The following is a 25291-nucleotide window of genomic DNA, read 5'->3' on the forward strand; positions in this document are numbered from 1 at the left end:
TTTAATAGACTCATGTGGGTCCTGCCATTTTCTCTGGGTCATTTCAGCATTTCTAGTGAGATTGTTATACATTTTTGTGTTTATCTGTGTATTCATAATCTCCAACAATGGATAGATAGATGATAGAGAGAGAGAGACTCATATGCCACAGATATGTGTTTGAAAATTGAACAAAGCTCTCTTGTCAATATAGGTGGAAGCACTTACAGTCATTTCCAAATGTTCCTTTATATATATATATATATATATATATACACACACATACATATATATATGTATATATATATATAAGTTATGATGGAGACAGAGGAGGGCCATAATAGTGTTGCCAAATTCAATTTAGATTGAAAAGAAAATGAGAAGTGTTGAGCACCTCCCTTTGCCAGCTTGGTGCTGGTAAGACCAGGATGACTGAGTGGCCCCACACTCCGTAGCAGGACCTTCCCTGGAGAAGCTGACTGACCAGGAGGTGGTTTCATTCACGGTGGGCATCACCATGAGGGAAGAGGCGGTGGGAGGACCTTCGAAGCAGAGGAAACAGAGAATGCAAACATGAATATTGTGTTTGGGGCACTGATAGGAGGTTAAACAAAAAGGCGACACAATATAATGGAAGGAATTCTGTCATTTATTGACCGCACAATTTTTGGCAATTTACTTACCCCTCCCCATGCCTCAATTTCTTCATTTTTAATAGTGAGAATATTTGTTCTATCTATCTCATAATTAGAGAAAAAAGTCATGAGATAATGCATATGTAAACTATTTGAAACAAATCATATGTTAATAAGCAATACCTAGTATTGTAGTGGTGTAGTTGCTCAGTCATGCCTGACTCTCTGCAACCTCATAGACTGCAGCCCACAGTCTCCTCTGTCCGTTGGATTTTCAAGGCAAGAATACTGGAGTGGGTTGCTGTTTCCTTCTCTAGGGGATCTTCCCAACCCAGGGATCAAACCCACGTCTCCTGCAGTACAGGTGGATTCTTTACCGCTAAGCCACCTGGGAAGCCCTAATACCTATTATTACATATTATGTATTAATAATGGTGCCGTGCTTGAAAACAGAAAAACTTTTCCTTTCTCCCATTTTACTGTCTGTGTTTCCTGTCTTGCTGGCAACCTTCACCCTTCACGCTGTCCTTATCTTTCCTCCTTTGTGGAAAGTGGCAGAGGAGAGTGTGGGCCTGCAGAGGGTGTAGGGGGCAGTGCCTGGGGCTTGGTGAAACATTGGGGTCAACCTCCAGGATTCCACTCCAGGAGGCTCCCTCCTAGTGGGGGCAGGCACTGTCCACACAGTTGGGAAAAGAGGATATCCCCCAAATATCTGTAGAATTTTGCCAATATCTCCTAACCCAGCACCTTTTAAATTATCAGACAAACACATATGGAAATAGTAGCTCTGAATTGGGGGCTGTACTGAGCGAACCATCCTTGGACATCACAACTTCAATGTCCTAAATCATCCTCCTTTGATCAGCTGTGCCCCCCACCCTCCCTCCTCAGCTGTGTCTACCTTACAATAAGTGAGACGCTTGGGTCTCGAAAGAGTGCTTCAGACAGCCTAACCCATCCAAATAAGCGGATGTTATTCTGAGAATATTCTGGAAGGTGCACTGAAGTTGTTGCTTTATAGAAATGAGAAAAAAGTATTGACATTTCTAAGCCAGGAATGATTTTTTAACAAGCTGGAAAATACTGAAAAAACAAGTAGTAGGGTTTTCTCAAGAGAGTGCAATGTAGTTAGAAAGTACACTATTCTTTCCCAGTGTGTGTTTTGGTAAAATATGTGCAATGAAATTTCAGACCAATTCCTAATGCAGAAATAATCTAAAACGTGGCAGATTTATAAGCCAGGTACATTTTATTTATTTGATAATGTGGATTCCCTTATGATGGCAAATGTTCTCCATGTTACTTATGGCTTCTCCTTGAAAAAGACTTACCTCTATGGTCTCAGCAGCATAAAACTCTAGGCTGCAGGGTTTTCTGGATCAAGCATCAGCTATAACTCTCTTCCACCACTGACCCAGGTGGTTTGGAATCTCCTAGGACTCTACCTGTTTGCTAATTCATAATTCATAATTAAACTGGCTGTTGGAATAAATCAGCATAGATATAAGCTTGGAGCTCCTCTCTCTGCCGACCTTTCTTTTATTTTGAGAATCTGAAAGAAAATTGAGAAGAAAGCTTTCAGTATCAGAAATCCTCCATTAGAAGCTTTGCTCCACCCCTCTTAGTTTTCAGATTTGTTCAATGGGTTTTGGGAACTTTCTTTCAAAGAGGAATTAAGCAGGTACCCACATCAGCCTTGTGCCAGACACTGCGGAATAGAGGTGGATGTCATTCCACCCTTATCTTTCAGCACCTCACTCTAGGTAAAGAGACAGGCATAGACATGGGTGGGGTGGGGGTGAAGAAGGAAAGAGTTGGATGAATTGGAAGATGAAGATTGACATAAATAAGCAGAGAGCTAGTGGGAAGCTGCTGCACTTCAGGGAGATCAGCTCAGTGCTCTGTGATGGCCTAGAGGGGTGGGGTCGGGGAGGGGTGGAAGGAAGGCTCAAGAGGGGAAATATACACATAGCCGATTCACACTGTTGTAGAGCGGAAACTAACACAACATTGTAAAGCCATTACACACCCATTAAAATGTGTTTACATATATTTTAAAAAATAAACTGAGGATACAAGAGCGTGAGACAGGTGTAAAATAATCAACTGTAAGGAGAATACATCCAGCTCCTTTGCTAGGGGAGGTGGGGGATTCTCTTCTCAGGATGTGGGAAGAGGTGTGGGAAAACTGCCAAGGGGAAGTGACCTTCGATGCCCCGTGAAAGATGAGCTGTGTGTTTTCAGATAGGAAGAGAAGAGGAAAAGCGAAGGGGCGATCAGAGAGGGAAGTGTGATGAGACTGGTGCACACAGGTAGACAGGAACTCTTCAAAGCACTTCGTATTTTTCCTTTGCCTCTACTTTTCCATCCACCGTCAGTAACGCCTGTCTCTTCAGTCACTGCTTCCTCAGAACGCCCCCCCCCCCCCCCACACACACACACACACACACCTGCCTCCTGCTATGACCAGACCTTATACAGAACTGCTTCCGGGAGTGCCCTGAACGTGTTGTGTTAATGGTCACATTCCTTGCTGAATCAAGCGTAATAAACTGAAGTAAACTGAAATTACGATGGAGAATAATATCCATCGTCAAAACGTGCTATTTGAATACATGTGAGGCTGATGCCTCCTTTTCTGCAAAGAATCCTTCTCATACGTGTCTTTTCTCCTCTGTCTCTTTCCAGTCCCTCCGCAGATCATGAACATCTCCTCAGATGTCACCGTGAACGAGGGGAGCAGCGTGACCCTGCTGTGTCTCGCTATCGGCAGACCGGAGCCCACGGTGACGTGGAGACACCTGTCAGTCAAGGGTAAGGCATTTCCCTGGAGAAAGTTTTCGGAGTTGGTACAGTGAAGCCTTGCTTCTAAAGCACAGCAGAACTTGAGGAGTCAGAAAACAATGCTGTGTTTGCAGCGCAGTGATGGAAAAGCAAGGAGACCACATGCGTCTGTCGCTGGAATTCTGAAGGATTTATAGAGAACATTTACTCACTCATTTCCCCAGGCCCTTTCATGACCTTCCTTAGAAGCTTTTTGTTTTCCCAACTATGAAGGGCAGAGGTACCATAAGAGTAACTTATAACAAAGACACTAATGTCTCAAGGCGGAGATGCACTCACCAAAGGGTGGTCTGTCCTTTCTTGAAGTAGAATGCTAGAAAGTGCACTGAAAATGTTGGTGTTTTTGTGCATCTAGGAGGGAAAGGATCTCCTTCTCAGTGTTTTTAGAACATTTACCCAGAGTGGTAGAAAGGTGATAGAGAGGGTTAAGTACTCTCGCGCCTGCTGTGCTGGGAACTCGGTGATTGGTATTAAGACTTTAGCTGTGGTCATCTCCAACTTAATAGGGAGGGACCCTGAAGAACAGCGGATCTTATCCTCTTGGGAAATAAAACTTGCTCCGAGTTGAACTTGAAGATATGGGCAAAGAGCCGCTTGGTGTATTTACCCTGTTAACAGAAACTATGATAAATTCTATAAATTATATAAGAAACAAGTGCTCTCTCAGGCATTAGAAAATCTTAAAGTGAAACCCAGTGAAAAGGAAAATGTGTGGAGTGTGCCTGTGTGTGATATAAAAATAATATAAATCTAGAGGAAAACCTAAGAATAAATCTAAGGAAAGTTGAACTAGACAAGGACTTGCTAGGTCACTAAAAGCTCTAAGTGTAAGAGAAAAAAGATAAATGTGTTTTGTATTATTTTTCTGTGGTTCCCATAATGAAGTACTGCAGACCTCATGGCTTAAACAACAGAAATGTGTTTCCTTGTAGTTCTGGAGGCGGGATGCCTGTGATCAGGGTGTAGGCAGGGTTGTCCCTTTGGCGACCTGGGAGGCGAGCTCTGTCTGTGCCTCTCCTCAAGCTTCTAGTCCTCTTCCGGCATCTTTGGTGTCTCCCAGCTTGTAGGTGTATCAGCCCCTCCCTGATGTCACTGCCACATGGCTGTCTTCCCGTGTGCACCTCCCCGGGTCAGATTTTCCCTTGTTATAGGAACACCAAACATACTGGGTTGGGGATGTTCTTTTATGACCTCATATAATCTTAGTTGGGCTTTCCTGGTGGATCAGAAGTAAATAATCCACCTGCAATGCAGGAGACGTGGGTTTGATCCTTGAATTGGGAAGATCCCCTGGAGGAGGGAATAGCAACCCACTCCAGTATTCTTGCTTGGAGAATCCCACAGAAGGAAAAGTATGTGGGGTTGCAAAGAGTTGGGCATGATTGAGTGACTGAACAATCAGTTCAGTTCAGTTGCTCAGTTGTGTCCGACTCTATTGAACAATAAATTATCTTAATTACCTCTGTAAATTCCCTATTTCCAAATAAGGTCACTTTCTGAAACATTGGGACTAGGTATTGTTTATTTCTTTATTTTGGTGGGAGTGGGGATGAAATTCAGCTCATAACTGGGTTCATCAAAATTAAAAGCACCATTGAGTAAACAAAAAGACAAATCAAATACTAGGTGAAAACCTTTGCCATACACATAGCTGACAAAGATTTTACATCTACACTATGTGAAGAATTCTTATAATGCTAACAACTGACCTCGAAGTGAACAAAACATTGAAACAGACAATTCACAAAAGAAGATACATGAATGGAATAAGCCCATGAAAATATGCTAAACGTATCTGTCTTAGAAATGAAAATTAAACCATAATGGAACTCTACTACACAAATACTAGAATGACAGAAATTGAAAAGACAGACCATATCAAGAGTTGGTGGGACTGTGGAGCAACTGAACTCTCATACCTTGACTCTGGGACTGTGAAATGGTATTGCTACCTAACTCAGGTTTGGCTGCTCACCTCCAAAAGCCAGTAATTTGAGAGACAAGCATCAGTAGAAAGGAAAGATGCTTTAATCAGAAAAGCCAGCCATCTGGGGAAATGGTGGGCTTGGGTCCAGAGACCAACCCTGAGGGTTCTATGGGCTAGGAGAGTTTTTAAGGGGAAGAAGGGGGAAGAATCAGTGAGTCTTCAAGGTGGGAGTCTGGGTTCTACATCTCCATTGTGTATGGACTGGCTGACTCTCTCTTCAGTTGTCTTGCCCCTGCGTGATCTGCTTGCAGGATTGCTTGATGGCGGAAGGGAGGAATCTTAGAGGCAGAGAGTTGGTCTTCTTTTTATCTAAGAAAAGAGTCAGCAGGTCAGAGGAGGCATGGTTTACATTCAGGAGAGCACAGGTCCCGAGTTAGGTTAAACTGCCTGATGATCTCACTAATATAATGAAATGGGCAAACAGGAAAGAGACTAAAGAGCTGCATTCTCCATAGTATCAACGCTATGGGAAACTGTTTGCACCTTGCTATAAAGTTAAACATGCACTTAGCATATGACCCAGCAATTCCACGTCTAGGAATTCACCAGAGATAAATGAAAACCTATGTCTACAGATATGCACTGTACACAAATGTTCGTAGCAGCTTTATTTGTAATAGCCTCAAACTAGAAGTAAGCCAGAACCCTCAACAGGTAAAATAGCTAAATCGTAGTAAATTTAAGCAGCAGATGGCTTCTCAGCAATTAAAAGGAACAAATCATTGATACATGTAAGAAAATGGATGAGTCTCAAAAACATTATGCTAAAGAAAAAAGTAAAAAATTAGACACTGATATCATTCATATGAAATTCTACAACAGGTAAAAATTAATCTAGAGTGACTGAAATCAAGTCAATGATTATGTAGGGTAGGGATTTTTAATAATTATCTACAAAGGGGTACAAGGGGCATTTTGGGGGATGATGAAAATATTGAGCAGGGTGGTTGTTATATTGCTTCTTAAATTTGCAAAAAGTAATCAATGCTATGCTGAAAATAAGTGCATTTCGTTGTATGTGAATTAAATCCCAATAAAACTTAAAAACTAAACACATACAGATATAGGAAATAATAACCCTAAAGTGCCCCCCTAGTTTGGAACATTAACTATCTGAGAAGCACTTACAAATGGACACTGGATTTTTTTACCAGGATCGTTGTTCAAAATTTCACTATTTATGTTCTCCATGTGCATTGAGAACACATATTTCAGCACCTGCCTTGGTATAGGGAAAGATAATGATAATAAATCCCCAGACACCCTTTGCGTAAAGACTTCAGATATTGAAATCCAAAATGTCAATATTGTAAAGTAATATTAACAAGAATATTAAAAGAATCATAAGGGGTATGAGGAAGCTCAACTTTAATATAAATACAGTGGTAGCTTGTGTCCCCAAAGATACAGGCCTTGTGGAAATTTTGCTGTAAGTCAGGGAGAATTTTGATTTATGTTATATACAAAAATATGTCTAACCATCAGACCAGCTTCTACGTATTTGGTAAAATCACATGTCTTTATAAATGCTTGAAATCCCAGAAAGCATTTATTTGGTCCTAAACACACAGTTCTATCAGCCTAGGAATCTCTTGAAAGGCACTTTGATTTTATGGAAATGTTTTAAAGCAATTCTTTATAATGGCTTTGCGGTAAAGTTTGTTTCCCGCTTAAAATACAGAAGATTCAACCACATTCTTAATCTTTTATATAACACAGTATTTGGAATTCAGCCTCAAAAACAAAAGAATATTAAACTTACATTTTCTCTCTCGCCTTTAAGTCTCCCAGCCCATGTTCAACTTTCAAATTCCCTTTTGTCTTTCCCTTGCTTTGGCCTTCACTTTGCTGTCTCTTTTTCCTTCCATTCTCTTCCCCCTCCCAATGACATTTCAACATATAAACTCACAGCATTGTTTCCTGAGTTTGAAAAGCACTAGAACCTGGGAGATTTGCCCATTTCAAATTTGCACCTGCAGGTGACCACCAATATTTACTTTTAGAAGGACACTCCTTCTCACTTGGAGTTAAGGCAACTTTGGGAAGTTGTTTGTAAAGGTTTAGAAGAGCAGCCAATACAATTTGAACATCAAATAGCATTTTTAGAGCAACTGATTGTTTAGTTCATCCAGCAAGAGTAAGAAATAGAAGTTGTAATGGCGTTTCCTTTGAAATTCCAACAAAATCACACCAGAGAACATAGATTACTGGACAGCTATGTTCCTAAATGTTAATGCAATGTTTTAAAATGATTGTTTAAATTTGGGTACTATATACAAGAATGAATACCCAAGTTCCATTTAGAAAAAGAATATTTTAATGACCAGATTATTAAAGATTAAGAATTGTGGTTATGGTTTAAGATGACAGACTAAGTACATGCCAATCTCAAGAATTCATTTGAATCAGTTCTGATGAGATGGATGAAACTGGAGCCTATTATACAGAGTGAAGTAAGCCAGAAAGAAAAACACCAATACAGTATACTAACACATATATATGGAATTTAGAAAGATGGCAATGACGACCCTGTATGCAAGACAGGAAAAAAGACACAGATGTGTATAACGGACTTTTGGACTCAGAGGGAGAGGGAGAGGGTGGGATGATTTGGGAGAATGGCATTCTAACATGTATACTATCATGTAAGAATTGAATCGCCAGTCTATGTCTGACGCAGGATACAGCATGCTTGGGGCTGGTGCATGGGGATGACCCAGAGAGATGTTATGGGGAGGGAAGTGGGAGGGGGGTTCATGTTTGGGAACGCATGTAAGAATTAAAGATTTTAAAATTAAAAAAAATAAAAAACTAAGAAAAAATCAAATTAATTTAAAAAAAAGAAAAAAAAGAAAATATAGAAGAAAAGGTAAAGGTGAATAAACTCATGATCACGCTAGAGAATGGGAAGCATTTGTGGATATGAAACTATGAGGAATCTCTGAAATATAAAAGGTGTGTAGGGACTTCCTGGAAGTCCAGTGGTTAAGGCTTTGCTCCCACTGCAGAGGGCACGGGTTCCATCCCTGGTCAGAGAGCTAAGATCCCACACACCTCATGGCCAAAAAACCAAAACGTAAAACAGAAGCAATATTGTAAAAATCCAATAATGACTTTAAAAAATGTTCCATATCAAAAAAAAAAAATCTTAAAAGAAATTACATAGACACAATAAACGAAAATTTCAGCTCAAAACACAGAAATACGATCTATGCCTGAAATGATAGCTGAAAAAGGCAGAGTTTTAGGTCATACTGCTGGTAAATGTTAAAAATTGACTGGGGCTGAGGGTGGGCAGGCAAGGGAGGCCTGGTGGCATTTGCCAGTTTCCATGGTATCCATGTTCCCATCATTGCCACTTTCCTTGGAGCCCCTTTAAACTAACTTGATTTTTTAGGTATTTTTCAGGTTTTTATTTCCTAATTTTAGGTTTTCATATTTTAGGTTTTTATTTTAGATACTTATTGGATTTATTTTAGGCATTTATTGGATATACTAGAGAATGTGGCACTTGTTTAACAGACTTCGCACACATGGAAATATGTTCTGAGTGACCTGCAGCTTAGAAACTAGGATCATGCTGGAATCCCAGGCCAGGGAGAAATGGGCAGGTCCCGGAACAGGCCATCAAAGTGGACAGGCAAGGGGCCAATGTGTTTGGGATACATGGTGGGACAGGTGGGTTCCAACCCCAGGCTGTGAGGTTGGAAAGAGGGTCTTCTTTCTGGGTGCCATGTAACTCGCTGCAGTGCCTCCATTCCTGGTCCCACTTCCAGTGCATGTTTGGGAGGGCCAGATGTTTGGGAGGGATAATAAAGTCTTATTTTCTATGTCCTCTCCATGGAAGTTTTAAGATGACTGCTATTAACCTGTGAGTGAATTGCTGCTACATCAGCTCATATACAGTAATACCTCAGGGAGCAAGAGAGTGAGCACTTCCACAGAAGTGAGTTCTCCAGGTAACCGAAGCTGACTCCTTTATGCCTTAACGTGAGTGGTCATTGATGGAAGCAGTTTAAAAATGTATTACAGGCTTCTCTGTTTTCTTGAGTAGAGTGGGAGTCGTTTGGCCTCCTTTTAAAAACTGTAATGACATTGTACATATCAATTGTTTGTGCCTCAGTGTTTGAGGTCTGGATAACGACTAACACGGCCCAAAATACTATTTAAATTGTTGTTTCTGATTTTGATAGTTCTTCTATCTCTCCTTCCTTCTCTCGTATCAGAATTGTCAACGCTTCCTAAAGCCATGTGCGCCTTTTAACATCTGCATTTTTTTCTATCTACTTCTCTTTATCACTCTTTTTTTATAAACTGTAATAAGGAGGAGGAATTGTTCCTAACCTTCTTTACATATTGTGCGTTTTGGTCCAGAAATGCCAAATCTTTTAAGAGATGGCACAACTTTGAGTCCTTGGCTTGATTATACAACTTTGAGCTTCATGGCATGTCAATTTTGCTGTATTTAAGGGAGAGTTATTCTGTGGATAACAGCTCAGAATTGCAAATATGACGTGAATGATATGGTAACTTTAAGGAATGTCTGTGTTGATTTGAAGACTGTGTGCCATAAATCTGAAATTTGAGCTTTTGAATGTATTCCCCGGTGGCTCAATGTTAGAGAATCCGCCTGCGATGCAGGAGACTCAGGTTCAATCCCTGGGTCAGGAAGATCCCCTGGAGAAGGGAATGCAACCCACTCCAGTATTCCTGCCTGGAGGATCCCATGGACAGAGGAGCCTGACAACCTATAGACCATGGGGTCGCAAAGAGTCTGACACGGCTTACTGACTAACACTTTCACTTTCATTTCAATTTGGTATGCTAGAAAAAGTACTGAATTAATGTAGCGATCTTTTTTTTTTTAAAAAAGTATTGTAATCTCAGTTAAGAATTTAACTGAAAATATAAAACCCAAGTGATTTCTATATAATAAATTGAACTGTAAAGATAACTTGTGTGTGATTCTGAATTCACAGATAAAGTATTTTTAATTCCTCCTTTAAAAAAAGAAGTGCACATAACCAAGTTGATGAGTCCTGACTAAGAATGACGTGGTGGGGGAGGGCATTCCCTGAAGAAAGACTTTGAGCTTTCAAGAATAAGTAATAGCTTTGTCTCTGCAACATAACATAATCTTTATTTTTAATTTCTTAAATTTTATTGGAGGTATAGTGGCTTTACCAAGAAGGCAATGGCACCCCACTCCAGTACTCTTACCTGGAAAATCCCATGGATGGAGGAGCCTGGAAGACTGCAGTCCATGGGGTCACTGAGGGTCAGACACAACTGAGCAACTTCACTTCCACTTTTCACTTTCATGCATTGGAGAAGGAAATGGCAACCCACTCCAGTGTTCTTGCCTGGAGAATCCCAGGGACAAGGGAGCTTGGTGGGCTGCCGTCTGTGGGGTCGCACAGAGTTGGACATGACTGAAGTGACTTAGCAGCATAGTGGCTTTACAATGTTGTTAGACAACTGTACATTTTATATTGAATCAAGAACAAAAGATTTTAAAAATCAAGCAAAACATAAAAGCTAAAAACATTAAAAGTAAAAAAAAATAAATTTATTGTAAAAGGGATAAATAATAAAGAATCAGTTCAGTTCAGTTCAGTCGCTCAGTTGTGTCCGACTCTTTGCGACCCCATGAATCGCAGCACGCCAAGCCTCCCTGTCCATCACCAACTCCCGGAGTTCACTCAGACTCACATCCATTGAGTCAGTGATGCCATCCACCCGTCTCTACCTCTGTCGTCCCCTTCTCCTCCTGCCCCCAATCCCTCCCAGCATCAGAGTCTTTTCCAATGAATCAACTCTTCACATGAGGTGGCCAAAGTACTGGAGTTTCAGCTTTAGCATCATTCCTTCCAAAGAAATCCCAGGGCTGATCTCCTTCAGAATGGACTGGTTGGATATCCTTGCAGTCCAAGGGACTCTCAAGAGTCTTCTCCAACACCACAGTTCAAAAGCATCAAATCTTTGGTGCTCAGCCTTCTTCACAGTCCAACTCTCACATCCATGCATGACCACTGGAAAAACCATAGCCTTGACTAGACGGACCTTTGTTGGCAAAGTAATGTCTCTGCTTTTGAATATGCTATCTAGGTTGGTCATAACTTTTCTTCCAAGGAGTAAGCGTCTTTTAATTTCATGGCTGCAGTCACCATCTGCAGTGATTTTGGAGTCCCCAAAAATAAAGTCTGACACTGTTTCCAAAGAATAAAGACCTTTTAATCTAAAATGAAAGCAAGTAAATAAGCTAAGGAATAAGTGTTAAGTACACATATCCTGGGGCTTCCCAGGTGGCGCTAGAGGTAAAGAACCTGCGTGCCAATGCAGGAGAGATGGCGGTTAGACTTCTGGGTCTAGAAGATCCCCTGGAGAAGGGCATGGCAACCTACTCCAGTATTCTTGCCTGGAATATCCCATGGACAGAGGACCCTGGAGGGCTACAGTCCATGGGGTCGCAGAGTTTAGACATGACTGAAGCGACTTAGCAAGGATGCACATATCCTGGTGGGGCGCGGGGTGTGGGGGTGGGTGCAGCTTTGTTCTGGATATGGCAGTGCTAGACAAGTGAATTCCATCTAAAGTATAATTCCAGCAAAATCCTCATCCTTCATCCCAACCTGGCTGAGCAGGTCTGTCTCTCTCCTGTTCTCTCTGCCAGGTGTTGAGGTTAGCAGATATACTGGTCCCAGAATGTTTCTACTCCAACTCTTATTTTTCATCCTGGATGTCCTTGAGAAGAAAGGCTTAAAAGAAATTACCAAGTCCCTCACATTCCAAATAAAGGAAGTGCCAACTCATACTCGTGTATAAGTATCAACTCCTCGTGGCTGGCAGGGTTAGCTTCTACATTGTTGTTATTCAGTCACTCAGTCATGTCTGACTCTTTGTGATGCTATGAACTGCAGCATGCCAGGCTTTCCTGTCCTTCCCTACCTCCCGGAGTTTGCTCAAACTCATGTCCAATGAGTTGATGATGCCATCCAACCATCTTATCCTCTGTTTCCCCCTTCTCATCCTGCCCTCAATCTTTCCCAACATTGGAGTCTTTTCCAGTGAGTCAGATCTTGGCATCAGGTGGCCAAAGTATTGGAGCTTCAGCTTCTAGATAGAGCTAGCCTTCAGATTCTTATAACCTGGGATTGAAATCTGGCCCAAGCAGTTAACTACCTGAGTGACTTTAGAAAGATCATATCATCTCCAGGATCCCCAATCTCCTAGACTGTAGAATGGGGCTATTTATGCCAACTTCCTCAGATGATCACCAGGACCACAAGACAGAATGAATGGAAGGCTTATAATTACACTGGACACACATACATGAGTTGCCAACAGTGTTCTAAATTGCCATTGTGCCATGTTTTAATTTAAATTTATTCTTAGAATCCTTGTAACTTACAGCCATCCTGAGAGCTGGTTATGTTAACATCATGCTTACTGTATGTCAAGCCCTGTTATACACTTTACATGTTTTAGCTAATTTACTGCCCCAGTAGCCCTGAAAGGAAAGTGCTAATATTTATAATTATGCCTTTTTTATTATGCATTATTATGCCTACCTCTGTCTTTGTCTCTTACTCTTTAACATCATGAGTCCTTTATTAGTTATTCAGTGCCTCTCTGGTCCACCTGAAAATTCGAAATGACACAGCAGTTTTATTTGTGATAGGCAAACTTGGAAATAGTCCAAATGTCCTTCAAGGACTTCCTGGTGGCTCAGGCGGTAAAGTGTCTGCCTACAATGTGGGAGACCCACGTTCAATCCCTGGGTCAGGAAGATCCTCTGGAGGGGGACATGGCAACCCACTCCAGTACTCTTACCGGGAAAATCCCATGGACAGAGGAGAGTGGTAGGCTACAATCCATGGAGTAGCAAAGAGTTGGACACGACTGAGTGACTTCACTCACTTGTCTTTCAAGGGGTGTCTGGTTACACCCACACCTTGAAATGTATTTCAGCAATAAAAAGTAAATGAACTATTATGTCAGTTGACATCATAGGTGGACCTGAGGGCATTATAGGAATGCACACAGTCATTGTCAAAGGGTAGGATGCTGTATGATTCCACTTTTAAAACATTCCCTAAATGGAAAAAGTGTCAAGATGCATAACCTGTCAGCGGTGGCCAGCAATTGGTGCAGGGGAGGGAAAGAAGTTGTTCAAAGCTGTTGCTTTACAATCAAGAGACAGCCCCATGCCTCGATTATTGGGGTAGTTAGATGAAACGATATGCATGATGAAATGTTAGAATTAGACACAAAGGTATAAAATATGGGTACATCCAAAAAAAAAAAAATTCAGCCCCATCACGTGGTTAACTGTGCCGTGCCCAATCAACCACCTGGCCTTAACGACGTGCTTTAATTAGAAAAGATACCACCATCCGGGGGGCTGGCGATGAGTACACAGACCTCTCTACTATTTTTGCAACCTTTTGTATGTACGTGTGATTAGTAGCGCAGTCGTGTCTGACTTATTGAGAACCCATGAACTGTAGCCCGCCAGGCTGCTCTATCCTTGCGATTTTTCAGACAAGAATGCTGGAGTGGGTTGCCATTAAATCAATAATTACTTCAAATTAAAAAATGCAAACTAGGAATCATAAGTAAGATGAACCTCTAGGTTTCCACTAACAACATGCTTACGTAAGAAGATGCTGTTTATAAAATATCTCCACATGCATCGTTTCAAGAGGGTTTATAGCAAGCCTCTAAAATAGGTCAGAGAAGAAATATTTCCCAGGCAAAGAAACAGGCTTGAAAAAGTTAATGGCAAAGGACTCACAGGTGACTAAAATGGGAGATCTGTGAAAGGAACATTGTCCTTGTTTTCCACGTCCATCTTTGTCTGCTGTACAGAGATTGAACAGGTACAATATAAAGTGATGCATTGTATCCAATTCTGCTTGTTATCTGGGGCATCCATGCTCTTACGTTCTCCTGTCTAATTCCACACCTACCTTCTTGCATCTGGACAGTTTCTAGCCACCACTCAACGTTGTGCTGAGAAAAACAGCCTCCAAGTGGAAACCACTTCCCTGCCATTGTCTGCAGGAGGTCTCCATGGCTTCTCTGCTTCAATTAAGATAAACCTGCAGAGACACACCAACCTCATTTCTCTTCTGAGTCACCCCAGGTACCAGTGCCAGCCACAGATGGGATTGCCTGTCGGTTGACCCACTGCCTCACCCAGTCCTGCGCCCACTTCTCTGTCTCTCTGTGAGGCAGCCAGGATTCTTGTTTCTAATCTGAAGTTGTGTGAAGAGCCTAATTAATCCCCGGAGTGTGAGAAAGAGGTGTCTGAGTTGAGAAATCAAGGTTATCCCTATCTTGCTCAGTGGAACAGTTAAGGGCAAACAAGCTGTTCCTCTCATATTTTTGCAAAGCAAATTTATGTTCACTAACTTTGGTTCTTGTTGTAAATGAGGAGTGTGTGAAGGTCTAGCCATGTGCTTTTCGCCATATGGGCTCCCATATGTTTTCCTCCTTTGCTTGCGTACATTTTCGCTTTGGCACGCACATATGCCTGTATTTTTGCAACTTAACAATATTAAAACTAATCCCATTTATGCTCCTTTTGGGTGAGTTGATTGAGTCATAAATCCCTGTGAATTTCTTCTTTGGGAGACTGAAGTTCTTCTGTGTGAGCAGGGGGAGGGCAGAGCATCTTGGCAGAGGGATGCGGGCAACCAGCATCAGTGTGGAGCTGATGTGGCTGATGGCCCTGACTCCGGCTCCAAAGTGATGAGTTGAAGCCTGGGGAACTAGGAATGTGGGCTCAATGCCTTGAGCGTATCCTTGTCTCTTCCTCCCTGAGGAGAAGCCCTCATTAGGAAATAGAGAATAATCCCCAGAGTTTTCTTTCTAAGGGCCCAGGTGAAATAACTTACCTTAGCACAAGCCATCATGAGATCTTGAGCTGTGATTCTTCATGTGTGATTATATTTAATGCTTCTCACTCTCGTAACACCAAGTTGATCAACAATATAGATCAGAAATAAGGCTGCCCTGGAGTAACCTTACCTTCTTCCTTGGACTTTTTCGATTATAAAAATAAGAATGGATATTAACATGTATTATACCGAGTGAAAAAAAAAAAAGCATAGATATCACTTTGCCAAGAAAGATCCAGATAGTCAAAGCTGTGGTTTTTCCAGAAGTCATGTACGGATGTGAGAGTTGGCTCATAAAGAAGGCTGAGCACTGAAGAGCTGATGCTTTCAAAGTGTGGTGCTGGAGAAGACTCTTAAGAGTCCCTTGGACAGCAAAATCAAACCAGTCAATCCTAAAGGAAATCAGTCCTGAGTATTCACTGGAAGGATAGATACTGAAGCTGAAGCTCCAGTACTTTGGCCACCTGATGCAAAGAGCTGATTCATTGGAAAAGACCCTGATGCTGGAAAAGACTGAGGCAGGAGGCGGGTGACAGAGGATGAGATGGTTGGATGGCATCACTGACTCAATGAACATGAGTTTGCACAAACTCCAGGGAACAGTGAAGGACAGGGAAGCTTGGTGTGCTGCAGTCCGTGGGGTCGCAGAGTCAGACATGACTTAGTGACTGAATGGCAATAGTAGCAGGTGAAAAGCCCCAGTAACTCAAATGCAAAATTGGAATTGGACATGCCACCCGCTGTCTGTTGTAAGATGGTGTTCTTTTTCTTGCATTAATTCATTCCTTTGTTTGACGCATTAAGAATATTGGTTTCCCTCTATAGCAACAATGGTGTGTAAAGCAGATGTAATTCTTGCCCGCGTGGCGCTTATAGCCTAGTCAGGGAGATAGTCATTAGCTGGATCATGGTATCAGAATATGTAATTTCTGAGTGTAGCAATTGCTCTAAGGATGGGCGACAGAGTGGTGTGAGCTAGACGAGGTAAGTCTTTCCTGAGATAGTGATGCTTGAAACAGACATAGGAGATGAAGAGGAGGGACTTCTCTGGTGGTTCAGTGGTTAGGACTCCATGCTTCCACTGCTGGGGACAGGGGTTTATCCCTGGTCAGTGAACTAAGATCCCACAAGCCACGCCTCATGGCCAAGAAAAGGAAGATGAACAGCAGTTAAGTATGGGGATACAGTTCTGTGATAGAGCTGGGCCAACTGGAAGCCTTCCAGGTGAGGGGAATAGCACGTGTGAATGCCCTGAGGTGACGGGGCTGTGGCTTTTCAAGAAACAAAAGAACCTTGTCCTTTTATTTCTAAGTCATTTTTGTTATTAGAAGAAAACTTATCCTAAGTGTATTTTCATATGACTGGGAAAGATCAGAAATATTTCAGTTGCATTTTACCTGACTTAATTGCTAATGCAGAGAATGTGCATTTTTCCCCTATGACAAAGTAATGTGTTTTTTTTCAATTTTCCTTTTAATTCAAGTATAGTTGATTTACAATAGTTAGCAAGGGGGGAAGCAGGGAGGAGGTATAAATTAGGAGTTTGGGATTAACAGATACACACTCTCTGTGTGTGCATGCCCGCTCAGTCACGCCCGATCCTCTGTGACCCCATGGACAGTAGCCAAGCAGGCTCTCTGTCCGTGGGGTTCTCCAGGCAAAAATAATGGAGCGGGTTGCTACTTTCTACTCCAGGGGATCTTCCCCATCCAGGAATCAAACCTGGGTCTCTTGCATTGCAAGCAGATTCTTTATTGTCTGAGCCACCAGGGAAGCCTTCAGATATACACTATTATATATATAAAACAGATAACCAACCTACTGTGTAGTACTCAATATTTTGTAATAACCTATAAGGGAAAAGAATCTGAAAAAAAAAAAAAAAGGATGTATGTGAAACTGAATCACTTTGCTGTACACCTGAAAGAGCCACATCTTGAATATGTAGATAGCAGGAGAGACCATGGGCTGGGGTGGGAGAGTCAGGGGCTGGATCATACAGAGTCCTTTATAGAATTTGGTCTTTATTCTAAAGTCACTAGAATATGCAAAAATGAGATGTTCTGGCATCAGGATTTAACGAGGAACATGGCATATCTGATCTACTCATTATCTATGTAAATCTGCTGGATCGCTAAACCTTTGTCTCCATTTCCCCACTATCAACCAGGCAGGAGTCAGTAGGAATATGCCGTTTTACAGTGGAAGGGTAAAGGGAATTTGGAAGTATCTATTCCAAATACTCTTTAGATGATAATGTAAGAAGGGATATTAACATGTATCTAGCAAGTGAAAATCCCAACTAACTCAAAAGTAAAATTAGAATTGGAAAGGCATCCAGGGCTGCCTGCCGTCTGTTGTAAAGCATTCTCTATGCTGTTGCGATATCAAATTATGCCATTGAAATCAGTTGGACACTGATAAAATTGAGACTGGCTTTATAAGGGCTGTAGATCTAATTGGCCTCAGTGGTGGGTCCACAGTGACTTTTGCTGCTGAACAAAAATTGTACGCTTCAGTAGAAAATAACCAGCCTGGCTTCACACTCACGCACCTCGGCCACCTCTGGAGATAATGGACTTTAATTCAGGCACGGGGCTCCTACATCTGGACAGCTGTTGAAGGAACATCAGAGAAGTTAGCTTCCTCCTTACTTCCTGGATGGGCACCCTTGATGGTGGACGGGAAGCATCTCAGGGCCAGCCAGGAGCACTTGTAACTCTTAGTATTCTTTCTGCACAGCAGTTTACCTTTCTTCCTAAAAGCCTCTGTATCTCCAGGAGCAAAGTTCCTCTCTATCACCTGTTCTTGCTCCAACTGTTTTAAATTGGGTCTCTACTATTTAAAGCCAGAGTAGTTCCGGTTAAATTCACCGTGTGCTGTACAGGCAGTGTGAGCCAGCTGAGCCTAGTACGGTCCCTGCTCTGAGCTCAGAGGGGAGTGAGGAGGGACTCGTAGACATGATGTTGCCACGTGGTGTGGTGAGGGTCTCATCACCAAGGAAAGGCTCTTCCTTATAGAAACCAGACAGTGAGGGAGCTGCAGGGGGTCCCAGTTAATTTCAAGGCAGGCCGCTGTCTCCATCATGAGTCAGGGACCCATGGGTGTTGGGAGGCCCTAGGAGTTCTGGGTTGCTAAGGGGATTCCATGCTTAAATCAGTTAGAATCAGGCTGAGATAGACACATGGACTCTAGCTCTGAGTCTTGCAGCAATCAGTGATGACCAAGGGTTCCTCACCACCTCCGTACATCATGTACACAGCATCCATCCAGATTCCCATGGGCTGTGGAGCAGGCTTGCCGCTGAGGATGAAAGAGCAGCATCTGCCAGCCTCCATACTTGCTCAGCTCTCTGGCTGCTCTGGCATCAAAGGCGTGGTTTATCTTAATCAACTGACTCACTGGTTCCCTGACTTTTCCTTGAGATGGTGAGCTCCATCCCACCCAGAGAAGATAGCTCTCCCCTCCCCACACAGAAGAGAACAGGTAAGGGGTTTAAACATTGGTGATGTTCCCAGCACCTGGCACAATGCCTGTGATTAGAGGCCTCCTATGAATGACTGAATGCTTACCCATCAATCCTGTACTTGTATTATAGAAGCCGGAGGAAATGAGGGGAGCAGTAGGGGAGTAGAGGTCCTCCGAGACTAGCCTCCAGATGTTAGGAAGCAACGTCTGGGTGGTAAAGGGGGAGTTTGGTGCATGGAGTGAAGGCTGGGTAGGGAAAGTGAAGCTGAATGCAGCCTCTGAACCTCAACACCAAATTAAATCTCAGAGACAGAGTTTCAAGTTCATTGGGAAAGGATAGCTTCATTGCTTTGCTGAGCAAAGGGGACTACAGTGGGCTGATGCCCTCAAAACTGTGTCTCAACCTGGAGGTGTTAGTGAGGAGTTTCATAGTAATGGTGCAAAGAGGAGGGTATGATCAGCTCATGGACATTCTTCTGATTGGTTGGTGGGGAGGAAACTCGGAGTCAGCACCATCAACCTTCCTGTCCCAATGCATTTAAGGTCTAGTGCTTGTGGGCACACAGTTAACTGCTCCTACCTGGAGGGGCTTTCAGTATCTACAAAACAGCTCAAAAATAATTTTTCTATGTATCCCTTGAGAGGGAAGCAGGACCCTGCCCCCCAAGGCCCGCTATTGTTCCTTGACTGCTCCTTCCTTATCACTGCATATACCCCCACCCTTCTCTATTAGCCACTGTTTGAATCTGCCTATTGGAACTCAGGAAAGTCACAGAGGCTGAATGAAGCCTATTTTCTATAATCAAGAAATAGGGAACACAGAAAGGCTTTTATGGCCTGGAGCCCCACAGGCTCCTGCTTGGTTTCACAGACACTCAAGTCTGATCTGCATTAGAAGGTTGGGGGCACTTCCAGTCTTATCCCAAAGTGCTTTTCTCTCTTTTCCCCACCATCTCTCCTAGTCCATCCTTCTCTAAAACTGCCCACCATGCTAGAGACCAGGTAGTCTTACTGCTGAGGTTTCTTTATGCCACAGTTTTACCCAAGAGCGAGGCTCCTGCCAGACTGGGTCTGCAGAGGGTGGTGACCCATGATGTGGAAGGTGGTCCTCATCTCCTGACCGACCCTGTCCTTGCGGAGAACCTCTGACTTTTGCTGGAAAGCTCAGTAGCTTTATAAACGGGGTGCACTCAAAGAGTAGGGATGACTCACTTTAGCACATACTGTTCAATTTGGACATATCGTACAAGTGAATTTAGCATCTTATGCTCATGAATCTGTGAGATGCCGCAATTTGGGGCTCCCATCCCTGCCAGCGTCTCCATCCGGTCTTCTTCCTTAGAGCACTGGCCTTCGTAGTCTTCCCCATTGCTAGGTCTTACCTCCTCAGGGAAGAGGTCAAGGTGTGACTCTAAAAAAGATGGCAGAGGTGGGGGACATTCTTGCCTTCTTCAAGATAGTGAAAGTGAGTGAAAGTGAAAGTCCCTCAGTCCTGTCTGACTCTTTGCGACCCCATGGACTGTATAGTCTATGGAATTCTCCTGGTCAGACTGCTAGAATGAGTAGCCTTTCCCTTCTCCAGGGAAATCTTCTCAACCCAGGGATCGAACCCGGGTCTCCCACATTGCAGGCGGATTCTTTACCAGCCGAGCCACAGGGAAGCCCAAGAATACTGGAATGGGTAGCCTATCCCTTCTCCAGGGGATCTTCCCAATCCAGGAATCGAACCAGGGTCTCCTGCATTGCAGGCAGATTCTTTACCAACTGAGCTATGAGGGAAGCCCTAAGATAGCGACTGTGCTTGATTACTGCTTCTGTTCCTATGAGAGGCAGAGGAGGGATGGAGGAGACAGGAAGTCACATTATGATATGAAGTGGAGGATTTAATTGGAGAGGGGCCCTCCAGTCTTGGAATGGCCCAGCCTCTGAGAGGGAACCCCCACTGGACGTGAGAGGGATCAAGGGGAAGTGAAATCTTGAAGCGAAAAGAGTTGCTTTGATTCTGGGCTTCCCAGCTGGAGGATGTGAACGGCTCCCACACATAGGAACTAGAGCTGTGAGGAGGTGCGGGAATCTGATCTCCCCTGGACCACCTGAAGCAAAGCCCAAGGCTCTCACCCCACTCCTGGCAGCCTGCAAAGCCTCATTAGTGAGAAGAGGCGGGCACTGAAGCCCTTCCTGTCTTTTCATTTTGTTTTTCCCTTTTCTTATTTTATCAACAGTTTCCCCATTTCAGAATCACTTACTGGTGAGTCACTCCCTCGGGGGTGCTACAAATGGTTTCTTTTAATGATTCTCTGGATGATTTTGCTTCTTAAGAGCAACATTTAGTGAAGTAACTGATGTAATCAGAACTGCCCGTCCTCTGCTTCCAGAATTCTCTTCCTCCCCACCTTCCTTCTGCTCAGCTTACCTCCCCTCTCCACACTACCGCCGGCCAGAAATGCTTTCTGCTCAAGACTCCCTTGGGCCTCCTCCTGCTCCACTGAGCCCCTGCTTATGTGTCCCTGCACGCTTGGAACCGGATGCAGTAATTACCTCTGCAGTGAAAGACTTTGTCTCCCTTGTGGGCAGCAAGGATGCTCCCAGCACTGCTAATGAAGGAAGGAGCCTTATTTTCAGAGCGTCACTGACTGCAGGGGGCCCCTGGATATCAGTCCACAGGTTATCTGGAGGCTCCTCCTCTGGGGCCAGGCTGCACACCTTGCCATTCCTTCTCCCCCTCCCAGCACCCCTCTCAGTCTTTTTTCTCCTGCCTCTGCTCCAGGCTGCCCACAACCCTCTGAGTATCTTTCCCTCAGCACTTCCTGTCCCCAGGGGCCAGAAGGGGGCTGGAGCAAAGGCATGGCCATATACTTTGAGCTGTAGTTTAAGAATCTCCCAGTGTTCCCAGCATGTCTGACAGCAACTAAGGTGAGATGTACCTGGAGCTTCAGGAGCCGCCTCCAGCTGGAGGTGTACTCCTGGGAGCCCAGGTGGTTTAGTTCCCAGCAGGATTCCAGAAGGGACCAGGAGTCACCTTTGTGCTGAGGCATCGGACTGGCCCGCCTGCATGTCCATATCTCATGGCATTGCTGCGGCAGATTGCCTGACCTGTGCAATCACATCTCACCTGCCTTCACTCTTAACATCTATTTATGCATCTTTTTTTTTCCCCCCTAAAAGTTGCAGGTATTCAGCAAACTGAATACACACACACACACACACACACACACACACACACGTTTTCTTGGTGGCTTTGCGGTAAAGAATCTGCCTACAATGCAGGAGCTGCAGGAGACATGGGTTTGATCCCTGGGTACGGAAGATCCCCTGGAGGAGGACACGGCAACCCACTCCAGTATTCTTGCCTGGGGAATCCCATGGACAGAGGAGCCTGGTGGGCTACAGTCCATGGGGTTGCAAAGAGTTGGACACAACTGAAGCAATTTAACTGGGCATATATATATATATATATATATATATATATATATATCATGATTTTTCAGATTATTTTCCCATATAGATAATTACAGAGTACAGAGTAGAGTTCCTTCTGCTGTATAGTAGATCCTTGTTGGCGGTCTATTTTATATATGTATGCATGCTAGGTAGCTTCAGTCATGTCCAACTCTTTGCAGCCCTATGAACTGTAGCCCACCAGGCTCCTCTGTCCATGGGATTCTCCAAGCAAGAATACTGGAGTGGGTTGCTATGCCCTCCTCCAGGGGATCTTCCCAACCCAGGGATCAGACCTGCACCCTTTAGGTCTCCTGCAATGGCAGGCCTGTTCTTTACCATTTGCACCACCTGGGAAGCCCATTTTGTATGTAGGCTTTTTATATGTAGGTAGTGTGTCTATGGTAATCCCAAACTCCTAATTTAAGCCCCTCCCCCACACCTTTTCCATTTGGATCCTTCCAGCTTTGTGTCTCTGGACATCCTGCATGAAGTAGTACCTGCCGAGTCTTTGTTCGGGACCCTCTTGACTTCTCATTGTCTCCATGCTTTGACTACACATTTGATCCTGTAAAACACTGCAATGACATCGCCATCATTGTCACCCCTGTCATCACCAAAATCATCCCTTAAATGTAATGATTTGCCATGCTGATTTAATCTCATATGGTGTTCACAAAGATTTTCTGTCTAAATGTGGACAGAAAAATAAATTAAGACAGGGAGTAACCTATGCATTTTATAGAGGGAACCTGGACTGGTTAAACAGGTAGCCACTGGAAACAACATTCTTTCAATTATTTATTTATTTATGCACTTGTTCAATTACTCAAGAAAGAATTAGTGAGTGGATCTTATGTGTCAGGTACTCTGTGTGATGATGAGGTTAGAAAGATAAATAGCAGAATACTTTGCCTCAAGGAGCTCCATTTAGTGAAAGATGCAGGCATAGTAATATATAGTTACAGCACAATATGGTCCATCTGTGTTCATAGAACAGGATCATTTCATCCAACTGGGAAATATGGGGGAATCAGGGATGGCTTATTGAAGAGGTGACTACTAATATGACTCAAAAATCGGTCAGAGTTTAGTCAAAGGAAAGGGAACAATGTGAGGTGGAGAAGAATATCCCAGGTGGTGAAGACAGAAAAATTAAAAAGAAAAATGTAGAAATAAGAACTTACATGACCAACCTAGACAGTGTATTAAAAAGCAGAGACATTACTGTGCTGACAAAGGTCCCTCTAGTCAAAGCTATGGTTTTTCCAGTGGTCATGTATGGATGTGAGAGTTGGACTATAAAGAAAGCTGAGCGCTGAAGAATTGATGCTTTTGAACTGTGGTGTTGGAGAAGACTCTTGAGAGTCCCTTGGACGGCAAGGAGATCCAACCAGTCCATCCTACAGGAAATCAAACCTGAATATTCATTGGAAGGACTGATGCTGAAGTTGAAACTCCTATATTCTGGCCACCTGATGTGAATCACTGACTCATTGGAAAAAACCCTGAGGCTGAGAATGGTTGAACGCAGGCGGAGAAGAGATGAGAAAGGATGAGATGGTTGGATGGCATCAGCAACTCGATGGACATAAGTTTGAGCAAACTCAGGGAGATGCTGAAGAATAGGGAAGCCTGGTGTGCTGCAGTCCATGGGGTCAGAAAGAACTGGACACGACTGAGCGACTGAAGAGTTTACACGGTGTAATTGGGAATGTATAAGCAGCCTAGTGTTGCTGGGGCTTAGCAAGTGAAATTTTTGTCACCTGAATAAAATGTAGGACCACCTGTAGCTGGCCCAACTATAACTTTGCATTGCAAGGAATCAAGTTTGGTCACAAGAAGAGAATAAACATATTTTAAGACAAGCTAACTCTTTACCAAAATCTTTCAAAGTGGCCCCAACAAGTGTTACATAACAGCTAGTGAAATAGTTGAATGATGTTTTTACCTGTCTTCTCTGTATCTAATGAAAACCCTAGATCAGTGGTCCTGAACCTCCAGGGTCTAATGACTAACAATCTGAGGTGGAGCTGATGTAAAAACAATAGAAGTAAAGTTCATGATAAATTAATGCATTTGAATCATCCTGAAACCATCTCCCCCTCCTCTGGTCCATGGACAAATTATCTTCCATGAAATCGGCCCCTGGTGCCAAAAATTGTTGAGGATCACTGCTCTAGGCCATCAGATCTCTGCTTTCTTACCTAATCTATGTATCTATCTTCTCGTGGTCCAATGGTAGCTTAACTTTCTAAGGTAAATTGACCTAGCTTGCTAACTCCTGAGTCTGCAGCTCTACTCATTATCCTGATCACCACAAAGTCTCAGAACCAAGACAACATCTATACTTTGTCATATATGTATGTATGTATTTCTGTCCACATGACGCTGATGTCAGATGAGGTTTATGTAGGGTATGGAAGGCAAATTATAAGCTGCTGAATGGACAGTGAATAGAAGGTAAGGACATGGTCTTTTTTAAAAAGTCATTTTTTGTCTTTTCATAACTTACGTAAAATAAAATGCAAGCATTTGCAGTGTGGACCAGTGAGGGTTTTTTTCTCCCAACTTTACTGAGCTGTAATTAACATAAACACTGAATAATGTTAAGGTATACAGCACAAGGACATGCATAGATCACAACAGTAAGGTTAGTTAACACTCATCCCCTCATTTACCTAGATGGTATTTTTCTCATAAAGGGAACTTTTACGATCTACTCTCTCAGCAACTTTCAAACATACCATACAACAGTGTTAGCTATAGTCACCAAGTTGCACACTACTTCCTCAGAACTTACTTATCTTATTACTGGAAGTTTGCACCGCTTGGCCATCTTCATCCAATCTTCCACACCCCCCGCCCCTAACCTCTGGTAACCACAAATCTGATAACTTTCAGTTCAGTTTTTTTTTTTTTTAATGTTTTAGATTCTCCATGTAAGTAAGATCATATAGCATTTGTCTTGGTTGACCTGTTTCATTTAGCATAATACCCTCCAGATCCATCCATAACTGGTGTATACATGCTCA

The 25291-nt window shown here is 43.1% G+C and overlaps 1 protein-coding gene across 1 annotated transcript in view; it reads left to right on the forward strand.

Moving 5' to 3' along the window:
• Positions 1–25291, forward strand: part of OPCML (opioid binding protein/cell adhesion molecule like) — a 1043008-nt gene that overhangs the window by 939663 nt on the left and 78054 nt on the right. Inside the window, exon 4 of the mRNA XM_069565478.1 lies at positions 3303–3428. Within this exon, the coding sequence (XP_069421579.1) occupies positions 3303–3428 (126 nt within the window). The remainder of the gene's footprint in view (positions 1–3302; positions 3429–25291) is intronic.

This window comes from Ovis canadensis, chromosome 21 (assembly GCF_042477335.2).
Source record: "Ovis canadensis isolate MfBH-ARS-UI-01 breed Bighorn chromosome 21, ARS-UI_OviCan_v2, whole genome shotgun sequence".
Taxonomy (NCBI): Eukaryota; Metazoa; Chordata; class Mammalia; order Artiodactyla; family Bovidae; genus Ovis; species Ovis canadensis.